The sequence below is a fragment of the Neofelis nebulosa genome, chromosome 1 (genome assembly GCF_028018385.1).
Source record: "Neofelis nebulosa isolate mNeoNeb1 chromosome 1, mNeoNeb1.pri, whole genome shotgun sequence".
Lineage (NCBI taxonomy): Eukaryota > Metazoa > Chordata > Mammalia > Carnivora > Felidae > Neofelis > Neofelis nebulosa.
Genome location: NC_080782.1, coordinates 233,618,743 through 233,638,253, shown reverse-complemented (window position 1 = coordinate 233,638,253; position 19,511 = coordinate 233,618,743). Strand labels below are relative to the sequence as shown.

Below are 19,511 nucleotides of genomic sequence, written 5' to 3'. Positions count from 1 at the left end.
AAGACAGGTACCTGGAAAAAAATATATATGTTTTTTAAATATAGGCTCAGGTTCCTGGAAGACACGTTATTACAGCATCACATATAATCTACTGGTTCATAAATGAATACCGGATTTTTAAAGACTAGTAAATCTGTCTGATATGTGTTCCAACCAGCATATCATACACCTTTATCAGCATCCTATAAGATATACCTCCTTCTCATAACAATAAACAGATGTTAATTTTCATCATAATTCATGTGTTTGTCTAAAAGCTCAGTTCAGTGCCTAAGGGCTATATAATAGTTGGAATTTGGAAGTGCAGTTGAACTGGAATCAGTCTTAAAACAGGATTCAGTCTTTCAGAACGATTGCCTAATACTGAACAAAAGCCTTGGCTTTTGCTTTCAAATTTAGTACTTGGTCTGAATGTTGAGACCGAATTGGACCATGAACTCCTGTTCTGCTAGGTTTATACTCTGAATTAAGGTAGGGGCAAGTTACAAATATTGGGAAACAGTCCGTAGAGAAGGGAAAAGGCTGGTGGCATGAACTTAAATTTGTTGAATTCTTTCCAGACACAGGCTCGAAGAGTAAAGTGATTCAAGACCAACTTTGCCTAGTGAAGTTATTTATGATGGTTAAAGTATTGAGCTGTTTTCGTCCATGTTTAAATGTTGGTTCTTTCATACTATTCGTGTTTCTAGACATAAATTTTCGTGATTTTGCTTCCATATCAAGAATGAAGGGCCATCTCCATTCACAGATCACTGTCAGGATGCTCAGCTGTGGAATCGAACCCCTTTGCCAAACGAAGGCAATGGGTTTGTGTCAGAGCCAGGGAACGAATGGGACCGTTGGTTTTGAAGGTGTTTGTTTGCTCTTCTTAAATGTTAGGGGCTTTAAGTGCGAACATATGCCTTGATCCAAAACGCGTTCAAAGGAAGCACTGACGGCATGTCCAGTGGGCTTTCTGACCTCAAAGCACTGGTGAGGGGACCGGTAGATGCTGGAAGCAATGGCAGACGGGTTCAATGACACGAGTAGAGTTGATATAAGCAGTTTAGGTGAACTGTGGTCAGTTTTTTCATTTTCTTTTCCTTTTCTCTCGTTTGCCCACAGTAGGCCCTGTTTGTAGCCCGTTTATGCCTGCCTCTCTTATGGCATTATCTCATTTTTTTTTTTTTTAATTAAAGAGGTTATTTTTAAGTAATCTCTACACCCAACGTGGGGCTTGAACCTACAGCCCTGAGATCAAGAGTCGCACGCTCCACTGACTGAGCCAGCCAGGCACCCCTCATTGTCTCATTATTGACACAATTTTGCCTTACCTTTTAGGTTTGAAATAGTAGCATTGTTTGGTGAATAGGCATCCTTTAGGTTGACGGCAGGCAGTGCTGCACGCGTGGGCGCCTTTACTGTAGCTTTTATTCCAAATGGCTCTGCTGATGCAGCATTTTCTTATTTTCTTTCTCCTTGATATTTCACTTGAAAACTCTCGTAGTCATCCACCCAGTTACATATTAAAAAACTTGCATTGCGTATGAAAGTGCTGTAAGCTGGTGATATGGCACCTGTAAGGAGGTCTAAATCTGGTGGTGGTGTTATTTGTAACAGACAAATAGAGCATAAATTATTACAATTCCGAGTAGTCAAAACTGAGAGAAGATCATTTGGTGGAAAATTTTATTGTGACCTTTTAAATTATTTTTTCTTAAAAAAATTATTTTTTCTTAGTGCTAACACATGTGAACATGTGTGCATCCATATTCACACACAGGATATATGTATATGTGTGTGTATATATATATATATATATACACACAGTATATATATATATATATATATATACACACACACACACACACACACACACACACATGTGCATGTACGTTGTATATAGATACACACGTATACACATATGTGTGTATAAAAAACAAGAATAAAAGCTCTTGGGCCTTCTTGGGGGTTAGTGGATGAAGATTTGTTTATAATTGAAATGGCCTTGGGTTAATCAAGAGGTAAGACCAGGTTTCTTTTTTTTTTTTTTAATATAATTTATTGACAAATTGGTTTCCATACAACGCCCCGTGCTCATCCCAACAAGTGCCCTCCTCAATGCCCATCACTTTCTTTCCCCTTCCCCACCCCCCATCAACCCTCAGTTTGTTCTCAGTATCCAAGAGTCTCTTATGGTTTGCCTCCCTCCCTCTCTGTAACTTTTTTTCCCCCCTTCCCCTCCCCCATGGTCTTCTGTTAAGTTTCTCAAGATCCACCTATGAGTGAAAATATATGGTATCTGTCTTTCTCTGTATGACTTATTTCACTTAGCATAATACCCTCCAGTTCCATCCACGTTGCTGCAAATGGCCAGATTTCATTCTTTCTCATTGCCAAGTAGTATTCCATTGTGTATATAAACCACAATCTCTTTATCCATTCGTCAGTTGGTGGACATTTAGGCTCTCTCCATAATTTGGCTATTGTTGAAAGTGCTGCTATAAACATTGGGATACATGTGCCCCTATGCATCAGCACTCCTGTATCCCTTGGGTAAATTCCTAGCAGTGCTACTTCTGGGTCATAGGGTAGGTCTATTTTTAATTTTTTGAGGAGCCTCCACACTGTTTTCCAGAGCAGCTGCACCGGTTTGCATTCCCACCAACCGTGCAAGAGGGTTCCCATTTCTCCACATCCTCGCCAGCATCTATAGTCTCCTGATTTGTTCATTTTGGCCACTCTGACTGGCATGAGGTGATATCTGAGTGTGGTTTTGATTTGTATTTCCCTGATGAGGAGGGACATTGAGCATCTTTTCATGTGCCTGTTGGCCATCTGGATGTCTTTTTTGGAAAAGTGTCTGTTCACGTCTTCTGCCCATTTCTTCACTGGATTATTTGTTTTTTTGGGTGTGGAGTTTGGTGAGTTCTTTATAGAGTTTGGATACTAGCCCTTTGTCTGATATGTCATCTGCAAACATCTTTTCCCATTCCGTTGGTGGTCTTTTAGTTTTGTTGATTGTTTCCTTTGCAGTGCAGAAGCTTTTTATCTTCATGAGGTCCCAATAGTTCAGTTTTGCTTTTAATTCCCTTGCCTTTGGAGATGTGTCAAGTAAGAAATTGCTGCAGCTGAGGTCAAAGAAGTTGTTGCCGGCTTTCTCCTCTAGGGTTTTGATGGTTTCCTGTCTCACATTCAGGTCCTTCATCCATTTTGAGTTTATTTTTGTGAGTGGTGTGAGAAAGTGGTCTAGTTTCATCCTTCTGCATGTGGCTGAGACCAGGTTTCTGAATGTCATGGTAGACATATTTTTGAGACAAGGGCATTCACACACCTTTGGAGACAGGTATCAACATAGCCCCCTAGGTTTTGGAATGTTTCTATTGGGAGGTGGGATGGGTACAGAAAGCTGGATTGCCGTTTTTGTGTTCACTGACTGAAACAGATCTGAAACCCAGGTATATGATTCAGTAAACAAAAAAGAATGGAGACAGGGATGATTATAATTCGCTAGTGTAATCCACTAGTAATCCATAGAGTTCATTTTACAGTAGAATTTAGCTCCTTTGTGCTAAGACTTTGCCTTTTCACTTTTATTGTTGTGACAGAGGTTATTCATAAGTCTGTCTTTGCATCCTTGCCGGGAAGGTGCCCTTTTACAGCCTTTTCGTGATACCCGGTGACATCACCTATATTATTTCCCATAACCGGGAAGGATAGGACTTGTATGGAAGGATTTGGAGGTGTATTCATTTTTCCTCAAGAAATTTTTAAAACTAAACTGTGTTTTAACTCCATTAAAGGATTTTAAAAGCATCGATGTAATACTTTGGTCATCTTGACACAAATGTTTTCATTTTTCTGGTTCCTTCCTAGTCTCTGTTCATATGTGAATTTATTTTACGTATTTAGAATCATGTCTGTTTTTCCATTTAACATAAAGACGTTTCCATTGTTTCGAAGTCTTTATTATTACACTTTCAGTTGTTACACAATAGCTCATTCGCTACTTATTTTCTTATAAAGCCTTTTAAAGTATTTGCTATGTTTCTTTTCTGGCTGGTTCGTATTAACATGCTGCCATAGTTATTTGAAAGTTTTATGCAACTATTAATAATATTAGTTCTCTTCACACATGATTTCTGTTCTTATATAATCCCTCATGAATATACATGTGGTATAAATATATATAATACATATATAGCCATTTCTTAAAAGTCACTGGAAACTACTGCATAATTCATAATCAACAGCAGGAAAGCCCTGAATTTTACTGAGTAATTAACTGCTAATTCAGCCTTTCGGGTGTTTTTTTCTCTCTGACATGCCATATTGTTAGTCTGACTTAACCTTTCATTACTGTTCTTGCATTTCATATTTGTACATGAAAGTTAAAATAAATACTACATAAAATAAGTGAAGCTTTATTTGATAATTCCAAGTATTTATATTGAAAACCATTCTTTATATGAACTTAAAGGCTGGTGTGGAATCTACATTAGTGTTGTAATAGTTCCAATATTTAGGCATTTATTCTTAATAATTCTTTTCTACATAAGTCTTTTGTCTGCAACAGTTACCAGGAAATAGAATAAAACACAGAATATACTAAAGTTTGTTGGGAGGGTGGTGTTCAAGCGTATCATATAGCTGACTTTGGGCTTGTGATAACGTGAAATATATTGAATAGTGCTTTACTTCAAAGCTGACATTCATAGCCTGAATCATATTAATCTCTCTTGGTGTTTATGCATATTTAACCATAGTTGTGTCTTATTTCTGAATCTTAGTTCCTCCTATGTTTGTAAGTTTTAAAATTCTATCGTTACTATCATTGACTGAGTACTTAAGGATTATATTTCTAGTATTTACGCCCCAAACTCTTCCTTACCATGGTGTTTTAGCTTTTTTTAGGGCACTTAAATTTTTTTTTTTCCATGAGATAAACGGGATATTATATATACTCTTTTGTTCAGCTGAAGGGTTTTATTTTCCATCTGCTACCTGTGATGTCTACACGGTGAAATCTGTTTCTGTGCCTCTGCGTTATGCCTGGTTGCTTCTGGGCTCTTCCCTCCCGGTCGCCTTTGCGAGTCTGCAAATTTCAGGTCAGCTCCGGTACCAGTGGGGACCCTTCTTCGAGGCCCTCTGCACTGTTTTATGCCTGGATGACAAAGAGATTGTGTGGATCCAGCCAACATCCTTCGTTTCTAGTAGCTCCTGAAGAGAAGAAAAAAGAAAGTAGTTAGGAGAGTAAAATGTCAGGTCTCTAAAAATAACCTGCATGTAGAAATTGAGTGTTTTCTTTTTTTAATCAGAGTGATCATATCGTACTTTTATTTATTTCCTCTCTTTGATAATGTTTCTTCAGGAACTCCCAAGAGTCCTCCTTCTTCATCAGATGTCTAAGCAGGAGGGTGCATGGACCATACTTCCGTTGTTACCACAGTATGTTTAATTTGAAATGTGTGAAGTTTGACGTTTCCACCTGAACGTTCACTCCTCTTATTGAGTGTGTTTTTCCTCAGAGTCAAGAGAATTTGAACTCTGTTTTTTTTATGACTACTACGTTACCCAGATTTCTTGATTCTTTTAACCATGAATGGCTTCTATTTTTAAATATATTGCTTTCTTAAAAGGTAAAATGTTGATATATTTGATAGTTACATTTGTAATTGTCTCCTTTCTGGACTGGTGGTGTTACAGAGAGAATTTAAGAATTCTAGCTGTTTGACAAACTATTAGTATCTGGCTTTTGAAACTATACATTGAAGGAAAATACAGGGGAAAAATCTAGATTTCTTGCCATTTTGTGTCTTTCATCCTGCTTGTCAGTTTTAAACTTTATTATAAACTCATTTTATAGAAGTGATTACCATAACCTATTTCTCTTTGTCAGCTTTTCTGTAACGTATAGCAGAAATTCATCATGGATTTTCTTCTGTGAAGAAGAGACAAGAATACAAATTCCAGAACTCTTAGAAACACTCAGAAGATATGACCCATCCAAGGTGAATACAATGTCAATACCAGTATTTATCTATTGGAAGAAATGCTTAAGAGAAGATTTAATTTTAAGAGGTTTGCCAATCTAATAAAACCACTTAGTTTAAAATGAGAAAGAATGAAATAACAGTTGACTGTCTCGAAGCAGTGTTGAATCATTTCTCTTTGAGGTTTCTGTCGCTTTCAGAGGGATAGAACTTATAAGGAACCCTTTTTAAATGAAACCAATCTATTTATAGGTGTTAGCAATTTCAGAGAGTTAAAAAGCTATAACCCAGAGTTAAGAAATAAGTTTAAATTGCTTATTTCTCTTTGTCAACGATGACCACGTATTATTTTAGATGGGAGTATTTCTTGGTTGCCAACTGTGTGTCAAGCACCATGACAGCAGGGGCTAGGACAGATGTACATCCTGATGACATGGCTGGTACAGAATGACAGGGAGAAAACAAGCCATTAAAGAAGCAATGAAAAGGGAGATGGCTTATAGTCAGGGAAGCCTAGGGTGCTGTTAGAAGCATATAGCAGGGCATCCAGCCTAATCTGGAAGGGTCACGACAGGAGGTGAACTTTAATCTGAGTCCTGCAGGACGAGTAAGAGTTAACAGGAGAGGAAGAGAGTGTTTTAAGCAGAGGGAACAAAAGTTGCGAAGGTCTGGAGGTAACGGGGGCATCTTGTGTTAGTAGTTCAGTGCGGCTTTCCATATCCGTATCTTTCATATTGTCAGGTTTTGTTTTATTCTGGGCAGATACGACGTAGCAAGTGGATCTTGTTTATTTCTAAGTCGCTAGCACTGAGCAGAGCATTTGACACGTAATGGGTGGTCAGTGAGTATTTGTGAATGGCTGAATAACCCCGTGATGGCCGCCTTCCTGATGGCCCACGTTGTGTCTCAGGAGGATGTCCTGGAGACATGGCGAGAGTCATCAGGTCTGCAGTTCTCTTGGAGAAGCCCGGGTTATACCCTGATCACCACATGGAATCTTTAAACTTGGAATAAACAGAAGTGGGCCCTTGGGGTACCACTGGATGCCTGCCCCACCCCTCTTCTGGTGCCCACTCCCGAACTAAATCAGGCTTAATGAGAGTGTGGGGAAGGAAAAGTGGCTTCTTGGGTGTCTGCTTGGTTTGTTGATGTAGACGAATGATGTTGGGCACCAGTGACCATTCTCAAACACCGGAAAGTTTGTTACCTTAACAGAACCACTGGTTTCGATGTTCTTTAAAAGCCGCAAGGGTCCATTATGGTTCCTTTTTGTGCTTTTGCTTTCTGGGAAGATACAGACATAATTGAATGAGCAGGTTGTTGGGTTAGAAAGAAAAATCCTTCGAAGGAGAAGAGAATTACGAATGCGTCTCATCCCGTCTTTTCAGATGATGCTAACCAGCATCCATGTACTTTGGCCATGTTGCGTGTAAAACATTTGTTAGGCTGCTGTGTTTCCTTCTGACTCGAGAAAAACTCCCAAATGTTTTTTTAGGATATAGGAGTTTTAATCTCCTCCTAGTGTTCATTTCACCTGGAGATTATTTTTCCATTATCCATGGCTCTAATTCTGTGCAGAAGATGGTGACTCACTGTGCTTTTTAATGAAAATTGGAAGGATAAATTTAAAAGTTCAAAGCAAGTTCATGAAAAGCAAGTACAGAACAGAGGTAAAATGAGATGCTTTCCTCCTCTCTTCTGAACTCAGCCTTTAAAAAAGAAATCTAGGATGCTTTATTTCTTTTGAAACTAGCATTAGGAAATAAAGATTACATAATGTTTAAGTTAGCTCAAACCAGTGTGCTTTTTCCCCCTACCATTTGAAATTTTACAAAGCTATAAAGCCAACCTGGCTTTGCTAGTGACACAAATAAACTCTATTAAAATAATAATTATGTCGTGTGTTATAGAGCATCGGCCTTTTTTTTTTTTTTTTTTTTGGATTCTGATGTCTTTTCCCCTTCCATATCTTTGTCATTCTTATGCAAATTTATGCTGTTATACAATATTTTAAATGAGAAATTTTGATCTTTATTAAAGTAATTAATCTTTGTTAAATTGCCTTTCCAGGTGATTTCTATAAATTTCTGTGTCTTGCTGGATTCTTTTCTTTTTTTCCCTGCCGTATGCTTTTAATGTGAGCATGCATTTGCTGAAATGTCTTGACATTTTTTTTAATAGAGGTGACACCAGGGTGCTGGTAAAGAGTAATTCTCTGATACTTACAGAACATTCTCTGAGTTATTCTTTTACAGTTTATCTTGATTATAATTGTCTTTATTATGAAGCTATTAAGAAAATCATTAAGAAGGATAGGGGAAGTGCCCTTTCCAACAGATTCCATATTAATTTCTCCCTTAAATTAGTTTACAGTATCTCCTCCCTTTCCAAATATTGGAAAACAATCTTATATACTAGATAATAGCTGGACACTGCCATTAGGAGTTAAAACATAGAAACATGTTCTGCATAAAATTGTATTTGCAACAGGAGATTATAACAGTGAAGGGTTCATGAGAAAGGTGCTGAAAATCTCCTGGAGTGTTTTATTTTCTTTAAACAAGCTATATCGACAGGGTAGGTTAAATGTGATGATTTTCACGTTGGGTAACATTTAGCAGTTTGATAAAGTGCTATAGTATTGATTTTTTAAAAAGGATCACGAATTTTCTATCTTAAGCTAAAGCCATTTGCCTTATAATTATCCCTCTTGCCCAGTGATGACTTAAAATCTCCATAAAGCATCGGGAAGAAGCTCATGATGTAGTTCTGTAACCTTCACACACAGTTTTGTTGATGGCTTACATGTGTTCAGTTAGGACCTGTTGCTGAATTGACTGAAACCAAGAGCCTGGGAGGTACTGGGGACACACCCATAAGCAGAAGAAACAATACCGTGTCCCTCCTGCTCTCGTTTTTCTGATAAGGAGCCGAGAGTGAGGTGGTGATGGTTGAAATAGAGAAAATATGCAAAGCATTTAGGACTTAGGGTGTTTGGTTTAATTACTTTCGCTTCTTTAATAGGGTAGTTGCCTTTTGAAGCTTTCTTGGGCTTGCTCCATTCATTTAACAAAAACTGGTGAGCACTTATTACGCATTAGGTATGCTGGTGGGGATACAGCAGTGAGCAAAATGGACAGCTTCCGTGTCCACAAGGAGGGGAATAAGCTTGTGGCAGGGGAGATGGGCAAGGAGCGAAAGTGCAGACAGCGTGTCAGGTGGTAATAAGAACTGCGGAGAAGAAGAAAGCAGAGTGAGAGAGATATGGGATAGAATGGGGTTGGGCTGACCTATTCTGTATGGGATGTTCAGGGAATACCTTGCTGATCAGGTCACTTTTGAACAGCATATGAAGGAACCAAGGGAGTGAGCCATGCGTGGCCTGCTCCTGTGTCAGACTGCCTGCTTCATACCTCCGCTTGTCTCATCGGAATCTCAAATCCAACATGTGCAAAACTGAACTCTTAATGCCCCTTTTAAACCTCTCCCGCCTTCAGTCTCCCTCACCTCAGAAATGGCATCATGGTCCATCCAGGTGGCTCCTGTAAAAAAAAAAACAAAACCTAGGACTCGTGATTGATTCCTCTGTTTCCCTCAACCCCGTGTTGGCATATTCCATTGAGTCTGCCTCCAGAATACATTTTCTTTCCTCCTCTCTCCATATTTAATACTACTTCTCTGGTCCAGGCTATCATCCTCTCTTGCCTCGACAATTATTAGGGTCTCCTCACTGGCCTCTTGGTTTCTACTCTTGCCATCCTAATAAGCTAGCATCTCAATAATCTAGCCTAATAATCCTGATAATCTCGCCTCTCATTCAGATCATGCCACGCACCTGTTCAAAAGCCTCCACCTCCAGCTGAGATGGTTTCACTTGATACAGCATTTCAGGGTGGCAGTGATTTTCCTCTCTCACTGTAAAGACGTTGTTCTATTGTCCTTCACATTCTGTTGTTTCTCTTACAAATTCAACCATATGCCTTGTTTTAGTTGCTTTAAAAGAAATGTGTCCACCCTTTTCCCCTCAAGCTACTTTTAAGATTTTCTCTATCTTTGGTTTTTTTTTTTTAAATTTTTTTAACGTTTATTTATTTTTGAGACAGAGAGAGACAGAGCATGAACGGGGGAGGGTCAGAGAGAGGGAGACACAGAATCTGAAACAGGCTCCAGGCTCTGAGCTGTCAGCACAGAGCCCGACGCGGGGCTCGAACTCACGGACCGTGAGATCATGACCTGAGCCGAAGTCGGACGCTTAACCGACTGAGCCACCCAGGCGCCCCTATCTTTGGTTTTTTTGACCACGTGCTTCTGTGGCCTCCTCTGTACTTATCTTTATTGGTGTTTAGGGAGCTTCTTGAATCTACGGCTTGATGACTCTTGTTAGTTTTAGAAGATTCTAAGGCTGTATTCCTTCAAATGTTGACTCAGTTTCATTCTATTATTCCTCCTATTCTGGTCTTCCAATTTTTCATTGGTTTTAGACCTTCTTACTCTGTCCCATATTGCTTTTATGCTCTTTTCTGTATTGTCCTCCTTTCTTTCTCTTTTTTATACACCAATCTGGATATTTTTTACTGACTTGCCTTCCAGGTCACTAATCCTACCTTCTCTTATGTCTAATATCCTCTGAATTCCTAATTTCAGTTGCAGTGTTCAGTTTTAGAATTTCCATTTGACTTTTGTTTCTTATTCTAGCTCTTTGGTAAAATTCTTTATCTTTTCATCTATTTCCTTAAATATGTGAATACTACTTATTTTTTGATAACTGAAGAATTTGATTTATCTGTGCATCTCATTTCTCTCTGTTTTTGTTCTGGTGCTGTTTTTTTGGCACATGTGGTAGTTTTTCCCTAAATGCTAGATACCTCATGTGAAAAATTGAAGAGGCTGTGGATGATATTCCTTTCTATACGAGCAATATTTTTCCGGGTTGTAGACCGTGTTTAGGTAGGTCTATTTACAGACTGCCCTTACTCCTAGATCCCTTTCTTCCAGCAGATCCTGCACATGAGCTTTTGGTCAGCACTTACGCCCTCTACTGCTGCTTTCCACTTGGTTCTTCTCTTGGTTTTTGTTTGTTTATTTGTTTATTTGTTGGTGTTGTTTTTCTTTGTTTTCTTAGCCTAGGAGTTGAAGGGAAATCATATGCAGAATTTGGGACTCCTTTCTCTGGATCCACTTAAATCTCTACCTTGTTGGCAGCCTCCAGCCCCAACCGCTGTCTCAGTCCAGCAGGCTGCACGGTCCCAGCTGCTGCCTTCTGTTGTGTGCCATTGGCTGCTATGGGAACCAGCAAATACCTTGGGGGGAGTGACTCTGGGGTTCCCATGGATGGGCTTCCCTTCTTTCTCGGATATTTTTCTTCATCTACTCTCTGTCTTTGTTTTCCGATGCCCGTGATGATTTGGTTTAAGTGTTTTCTCCAGCTTTAATACTTGCTCTCAGTGGGAGAGCAGGTCTGATCCAGGCTATTCTGTTGTGGCCAGAAGTGTAAGCCTTCTACCGCACTTTGAGTAAAGTCTGTGTTGCTTTCCATGGGCGTCCAAAATGCACCCTCGGCTGTCCCCTGACTGTCTTTCATACCATGCTTCCCCATACCCACTGTATTCCAGCCACATTGGACTTCCTTTTTTATCTAAGGTATCAAGCTTTTCTCACCTTGGGACTGTGTATGAACTGCCTTGATGGCCTTTCCCTGGATTTGTGCCTAGCTGGCCCTTTGGTATTATTTACTGTCAGTTCAGATGTTAGCTCATGAGAGGTTTCCCTTTCTTTGCAGGGAAGTCCCTGGGTACTGTGTTTTCATCATAGCACATCGCAGTCACCAAATGAAACTGCTTTATTTACTTATTTTCTGTGTCCCCACTATTGCCTAAGCTGCGTTCTCACGTGATGTGGAATAAATGTTAAATGTTAATTGAATGAATAAACGAATAAAATAGGCACTGATTCTGGAAGGAATTTTTCAGATTCTCCTTTGCAGACCTCAGCATAGCATAAAGGAACACTGTTTTCTTTGCCTTAATAGTATTTTGATGTGGAATTTTCTATAAAATACCACTTCTACGTGTTTATGGCATAAAGATGCCATTTCGTTGATCCTGTTAATATACTAAGCTACTCTCTTTGTAAAGATTATGCCATCTTGCTTATCATAGAGTATTGCATTTTTGTTAAAATGCTTTAGAAAGTAATAATCTGTGCTAATTCTCTATCGCCCAGAGGGTTTAATTAGCTAAAATTAATGACGTGACTTTGTTTTTGGTCCTATACGAAATGGCTTTTTAAGAAAATGACATTTTATATCTTTATTTGACAGGAATGGTTTTTAGGGAAAGCATTACATGATGAAGAATCTACAATAATTCACCATTATGCCTTTTCTGAAAATCCTACCGTTTTTAAATATCCAGACTTCGCTGCTGGCTGGGCTCTTAGTATTCCACTTGTAAACAAGTAAGGATTTACTAGACTTTGTGTGTGTGTGTGTGTGTGTGTGTGTGTGTGTGTGTGTGTGCGCACGCGCGATTCAACTTCTGTTTCACTGAGTCCTGTAACTGACGGATCCCAAGTGAGTTTTGCAGCCCGAGACAGTGTGTGGTGGGGCGGGAGGACCTGGAACAGGAGCCTGAGGAACCTTGAGGTTCTTGCTTCTGCTCTGTCACTTACTAGTGCCCTCAGACTGATGACTCACCCCTTCCTTATTTCCTCTTCCTCACCTGCAAAATAAGGTGAGTAGTAAACTGTGGGACCAAGGGAGGGCACATAAGTACTCTGAGAACTCTACACCCAGAGGGGTTATTACTATTATTAATGGGTCTGGTTAGCTACAGATGTGATTTTGATTGTCAGGAAGAAGACGAATCAGTAACATTGCCCGGGGTGGGAGCTGATGACAGATTATGTGCGTGGGTACACACGTTTAAACATGGGCCGGGCAAGAGGGACACTTAATCAGAGGCTCCATAGCTATTCGGGCCCAGACATTTGCGTGTATGATCACAATAATGCCTTTTTTCAAGGTGAAAAGGAAAGATAATTAAGTTGTAATTCAGGAGAACCATGACTGTTGACAGGCTTTTATTTTTTTTATTTTTTTATTTTTTTCAACGTTTTTTATTTATTTTTGGGACAGAGAGAGACAGAGCATGAACGGGGGAGGGGCAGAGAGAGAGGGAGACACAGAATCGGAAACAGGCTCCAGGCTCCGAGCCATCAGCCCAGAGCCATCAGCCCAGAGCCTGACGCGGGGCTCGAACTCACGGACCGCGAGATCGTGACCTGGCTGAAGTCGGACGCTTAACCGACTGCGCCACCCAGGCGTCCCTGTTGACAGGCTTTTAATTTGAATGCTTCAGATTAATTATTATGTGTTTTTTGTTCTTTAGGGAAGAGAAAGTTGGTAAAGCGGTTGTGGCCTTTGTATCTTCAAAGATGGAGGGTTTCTGTTATTTCTTACGTTGGGCGTGTTGTTTCTAGGGTTCAGAGTCTCAGAAACCTTTTGAGCCCGTGGTGGATGTGGGCTGGGTAGGCACGGTAGTCCTACCTTCTCATTTGTGGCTGGCCAACGCTTGGTGACTCCTCCCTTGACATTGGAAAGTGGTTTTTTGTTTTTTTTTTTTTTTTTTAACGACGTAAGACCCTCCTTCCCAATGTAGAATCCGCAAAGGGACAGTAACAACGAAACTTCCATGTTGTGTAGCCTTTCTTGCTGCTAGAGAGCAGCCAAGTGAGATGGTCTCCATTAGGCAGATGCACTCAGTCATATGGGGAAGGAGACGGTGCCTGGTGGTCCATTTGGCTTGAGAGGTCATGACAGAGGAGGAGTCCTTTGGGGGCTGGCAGCCGAGACGGTACTTCCTGACGGTGGCAGAGGCCCCAGCTCCTTGACGACCCATTTCTGGAGTATAAATCTGGAGGTTGTTCTGGGGATCTCAGCCTAGAGCCTCTCTATTCAGACTGTCCAGTAATTCAGCCAACTATATGCATTAATAAGTGCACTTTGTGCCCAAATTGGCCAGAGTGGAATCTGTTATCTCCGACTAAAACGTGTGACCCATAGACCCGTCCTGAGACTCCCGGGCGAGGACGCCCTGCCCCCAGCCTGTGCCAGGCATGCCTAGGAGGGCTCATAACGTTTTCCCGGCCCCATTCTTGGAGGGCCTGGGCAGGAGGGGAGGGGCAACGAGAAGAGAGAGTTGTCATTTCCTTCTCACCCTGCACTGGTTGGCCTGGCTCTGCTCTGCGCTCTCTGCAGGGGTGAGGGGAAAATATTGCGTTTCAGCGGCCCAGGGTCATCTTTATTCTCAAATTCATTCAGCTTGGGTTTGCTGCCGCTCGAAGAGCGGGAGCCCCCAGGACACTCTTCTCCCAGTATGTCCTGTAGCCCTGTGTTTGGGCCCAGTTCAGCTCCCTGTGTTCTGTCTGGACTCTCTGGAGCCACGAGTGGCACACCGCAGCCCCTCGGCCGTTCCTTGGGCCTTCGGGACTCTTCGCCCCGGCGGTCGCCTTCCCCTGGGTCTGTCCTCACCCTGTGGCTTCAGAGCCTGGAACTACGGGGGCTGCCTTCTCTGCAGAAGTTCTGGTGGCTGTGGTTTCTCCACCTTGTGACTCAGAAGCTCTTCGTCAGTCTGTCGTCTTCTGTTTCCCCGAGGACCAAGTCCCCCGAGAGAGAGACAAGTACAGCTGACCCTGTCCTGTGCGGTGCACTGTTCCGAGTGCAGACGCCACACTCTTCTCCCAGGGCTGGAGAGAAACTCAGAGACCTGTGACCCTGGGCAGCAAGCCCGGGCTGTAACCATCTCTCTGAAGCCCGTATAACCCTCTCCTCATATCTCCCTTCCGATCCAGGAAGCCACTCATCTGGGAAACAAATCCGGTAGTTTATAGTTTCACTTTCTTTCCCTCCCCCATCTAGCCAGGACCTTGGTGGTGCCTTGATGCGGAATGCACTTCACCTTTTCCTGAGTTAGATGTAATCAATAACTGTTAAGTACTGCTTTCCTTTTTTCTTTTTTCTTAAAATTTTTAATTTCTTTTAATGTTTATTTATTATTGAGAGAGAGAGAGAGAGAGAGCATGAACGTGGAAGGGGCAGACACGGAATCTGAAGCAAGCTCCAGGCTCTGAGCTGTCAGCACAGAGCCCGACGCGGGGCCTGAACCCGCAACCTGCGAGATCATGAGCCGAGCCGAAGTCGGACGCTTAACCGACTGAGCCACCCAGGCGCCCCAAGTATTGCTTTCCTTTTGACTTACTTTTAAACCACGTGAGTGAAAGTAGTCTCTGTTGTGCACCATATTTGACTCCTAGAATCCTCTTAAAGGACCGTTTAGCCCAACTCCTTGCTTGCCCTGCATGCAATAAAGCATAACCTGTTCTTTAAAACCTCTTGGGTCTGTGAATTCTGCCGTCCGGCTTCACTGCTTATAAGATGTAGAGGCAGCCAAAGCCCTGGCAGGTTCTGTTGGCTCTGGCTTACGCTCATAACTACCTCATGCTCACCACTGACTCACTGCCGGGGCCTTTGCGAACCGGTGCTCCAGGTTCTGCACTAGCCAAGATACTGGTCTTATTAAGGGGAGACTATGTTATGGATGACCTGGTGTTCTGTGGAGGTGGTCCCACGGGCACATGCTTCTCTCGTCCTCTTTACGAAGTCGCTGAAAACATCTATGGGCAAGTGGCAGCTTACTCTGAGTACCGAGGGCCCCACTGCAGTGGGGTATGTAAGGAACTGCGGCTAAGGGAATTGGGGCCAAAAGGCTGGTCTTTTGTTCAAGTTCAGGAAATGTCCAGCCCTTCCCCTGTAACTCTGGCATGATAGAGGAGTAAGGCACCAGTCAGCCTTCTGCATTCCGTGTCGTCTGCTTTTACAACGCTGAACGATTGCCAACAAGCTGCACAGTGTTTGTGGTTAATTAACATCCATGGTCTTTGGTGTGCCTCCCCTCCCTTTCCCCTGCCAACAAAAACAAAACAAAAATGTGGGCTCTGCCATAGTGGTGAATAGATCACTTTTCAGTGTTTTTACAGAACACTGTTACTGTTTTCTTCTGTTGTTTTTCCACCAGTAAAACTTACCTAGATTTCCTTCAATAGTTTGCTCTTTTGACTAGCTCACAAATGGGACTGTAAAAGTCAGCTAGGAACTTGAAGTTGAAGAGGCCCTCTGTCTGTTGCAAATTTCCAGTCTAGGTGGTTGTGTCTTTAGAGCTGTATTATTGGGACATGACTTAATGCCTTCTAAAAATAGGCAAGCTGAATATCAAATGTCCTATTTTCCAGGAACTGAATATTTAATGAGGAAGTATTTTATCAAAGTAATTGGAATTTCTGCCCTTGTTTTTTTCCCCTGGTGTTGTTGGTCACTGCACTTAGCGTTTGGAAAACCCTTGTGCTGTCTTGTATAGAAAAGTGAAACCTAGTTCCCATTTTAGGACTTGCCTTTTTTTTTTTTTTTAATTTTTTTTTCAACGTTTTTTATTTATTTTTGGGACAGAGAGAGACAGAGCATGAACGGGGGAGGGGCAGAGAGAGAGAGGGAGACACAGAATCGGAAACAGGCTCCAGGCTCCGAGCCATCAGCCCAGAGCCCGACGCGGGGCTCGAACTCACGGACCGCGAGATCGTGACCTGGCTGAAGTCGGACGCTTAACCGACTGCGCCACCCAGGCGCCCCAGGACTTGCCTTTTAAGTTAGGTGAATGCCTTGCACACTTTTAGGACTTGACCATATTTTCAAGGTGACCGACCGACTTAGGCTCACGAGACCGACTCATTGACATGAAGTTGGTGATGTCGAGGTAACGATCACTTAAGGTTATGGTAGACTCCACGGGCTCCTGGACGTAGCCACAGAATGTCAGTATACAGGGTGCCTGGGTGGCTTAGTAGGTTGAGCGTCCGGCTCTTGGTTTTGGCTCAGGTCATAATCTTGTCATTGCGGAGCCTGCTGGGGATTCTCTCTTCGCCCTCTCTCTCTGCACCTCCTCTGCTCGTGCTCTTTCTCTCTAAATAAATAAACAAACAAGCAAAAAAACAAAAAAAATGTATATATGTATATCTGTTTACCCTCAGATTAGTCAGTGTTCATCTTAAAGAAATTCTATCAGTGGTCTTCAAGTTTTGCCTCTCTGAGATTTCCCCCAAATACAGATTTTCAAGAATGGAATGAGAAAGAAACTTGAAAAGTCAAAACAGTAGAGCGCATGTTGAGGGTAACAAGTCGGAGGTACTTATTGTCTAGTAAAAAGGGGCCTGTCATGCATGGCCATCTAACAATGGATGTCACATGCCATTTGGTTCCTATCACAATTCTGTGTCCCTTGCCTGTGGCAGTAAGCCCAGGTATGAAGGTGATCTGATCAGAGTTTGGAGGCACTTAGCAGGAGTCCAGATTCCAAAGTTAAAAACTGGCTCGAACTGAGCACAAATTAGACTGGACAAGATCCCAGGCCAGGGCAGAATTTTTTCTCTCACTGTCTATCGGGAGTATATCTGAGAATGCTGTCTCTGTACGTGTCCTCACCCACTCCTATTGACAACTCTGTGGGCAGGAATTGCACAGGAATGTGACCGAGATTCCGTGGGCTGCTTTTGGAGCTATCTGCTGCCGAGCTGCATTAGTATCCACCCTGAGACAAATGCTTCAATACTAAACATAAATTATAACCTGTGTCCTTCTTTATCTTTCCTCGAATTAGAAGTAAATTTTTAAAGAAATCTTTGTGGCTCAATGAGGCTGAAAACTCAGTAAAGAGTTTTGACACTTATTACTACTTTTCCTTTAAAAATCACTATGATTTGTCTCCAGTTAAAACATGTGTTAGGGGGGTTGTAATTGAGACTGATGGTCTAGTCTCTAGCCCTGTCACAAATACAGAACCGTATGTATTTCAGCGGTCTGGTTACGTACGGAATTCCGTCCCACCAGCTTGGAATCAAAGCATATCTTGCCCTCATCATTCAGGCAGCTCCCCGAGTGCTCCTTTTGGCCAGGCATGGTGGGCGGGCGGTGCTGGCCATACAAAGAAGCTGTGGCACAGAAGGGGACTTATACACAACACGATGTCGCACATGTGATCAAAGTAATGGAGCTTCCTTCCTATTCTGGGAGCAAAGGAAGTTTCCACTTATGCTGGTGGGCAAGTCTGGCAAAGTTCTGCAGAGAAAGTGCCCTTGAGTTTGATCTGGAAGAAAAGGTTTGCCAGGTAAGGTTTGGGTGTGGGTGTGCTAGGCAGATGTTCAGCAGGAGAGGCGTGGGCAGGTGTGCACTGGGCGGGGGGCGGGGGGGGGGTACAGTGCTGTGTCGGTACTGGGAAGCTGGGCACCGGCGGTGCTCTCACCTGCACCGAAAGGACTGCTGAAGATTTCTTTAACCCTTTAACCAAGAAAGGGACTTGAAATGGTTTTTTTTTTTTCTTCTTTCCTGAAACCACATTCTCTCTCCCCCCTAAAAACTCCACAGACTGTAGTTTCTTTGGGTTATTAAAAGAAGGAGACTGAAAAGTAGCAACTTTTGTTTCTCTGTCATGCAAGTTTTTTTTTCTTTTTTGTTCTCTTTCTCTGTCAGTATTTGGTGTAAAGATTATCAGGAGTCACCAAACTTTGTGGCTTTGTTTTTAAGGCATTTAGTTTATTATAGTGTATTTTACGTTATTTGCCAGATGTTGAAACAATGAATGTTCCATTTGCAAAAAGGCTTGTGTTGGTTTCCTGGTCAACAAATAATTCCATTTCCACAAGTGCTTTGCCTCAAGGGAATGTGAAACTCTTAATTTTATGTTACAGTGTGTACTTGTATCTGTTTTCAAACATTAGAAGATCTGGAGAATGTGTTTTTCTTGTTCGATGCTTCTTCTGATTACAAAAAAGAAAACAGCCTCAAATTGTATTTGTTTTCTAGGCTTACCAAGAGGTTAAGGAGTGAATCCCTGAAATCTGACTTCACAATAGATTTAAAACATGAGGTACGTCTTGTTTTCTTTTTTAAAAGTTGTAGCAACTGAGAATTCACGTGTTTTGCTATAAAAGGTGTTTTTGATTCCCTGCCAGCGCATCCCTTCCCAATGCATTTATACATTTTCTCCCCACCAAGGTAATTCTTCTCCAGCAAATTAGGCCTTTCTCTTTAAACTCACTTTCATCACGTAGGTGGAGAAGGAACAGTGGAAAAGGTTGCATCTGTGATTCTTGATTTTTTTTTTTTTTTTTTTTAAAGCTAGGTGGATGAGTGCAGAGGCGGATTTCTAAAAACATGCACAAATGTCGCAAAAGTACCTTTGGTCTTATTCGGTGCTTTGGTCGTACATATGCCTCGGTCGTGTCCCTGTCCTTGGCCCTCTGGGGCAGAACTGAGGCAGTTGGCCCTAAGCAGGCAGCTGCGGCATGCCAGCCTGGATGGGCCCCAGCACCCCTGGCGTCTAGTGGACATCTGTGACCTGTCGTCCTAGATGCAGGGGTCCCATCATGAATCATTCCTGAATCATTGTTAAGAAGGTTTCTTTGTGGGTTTCATTCACAGGCGCATCTCACTGC

The 19,511-nt window shown here is 42.0% G+C and overlaps 1 protein-coding gene across 3 annotated transcripts in view; it reads left to right on the top strand.

Moving 5' to 3' along the window:
• Positions 1-19,511, top strand: part of B3GLCT (beta 3-glucosyltransferase) — a 108,009-nt gene that overhangs the window by 32,505 nt on the left and 55,993 nt on the right. For all 3 annotated transcript variants that reach the window (XM_058688178.1, XM_058688196.1, XM_058688189.1), the window contains 4 exons: positions 5,351-5,427; positions 5,879-5,990; positions 12,292-12,428; positions 18,880-18,943. In XM_058688178.1, the coding sequence (XP_058544161.1) occupies positions 5,351-5,427; positions 5,879-5,990; positions 12,292-12,428; positions 18,880-18,943 (390 nt within the window). The remainder of the gene's footprint in view (positions 1-5,350; positions 5,428-5,878; positions 5,991-12,291; positions 12,429-18,879; positions 18,944-19,511) is intronic.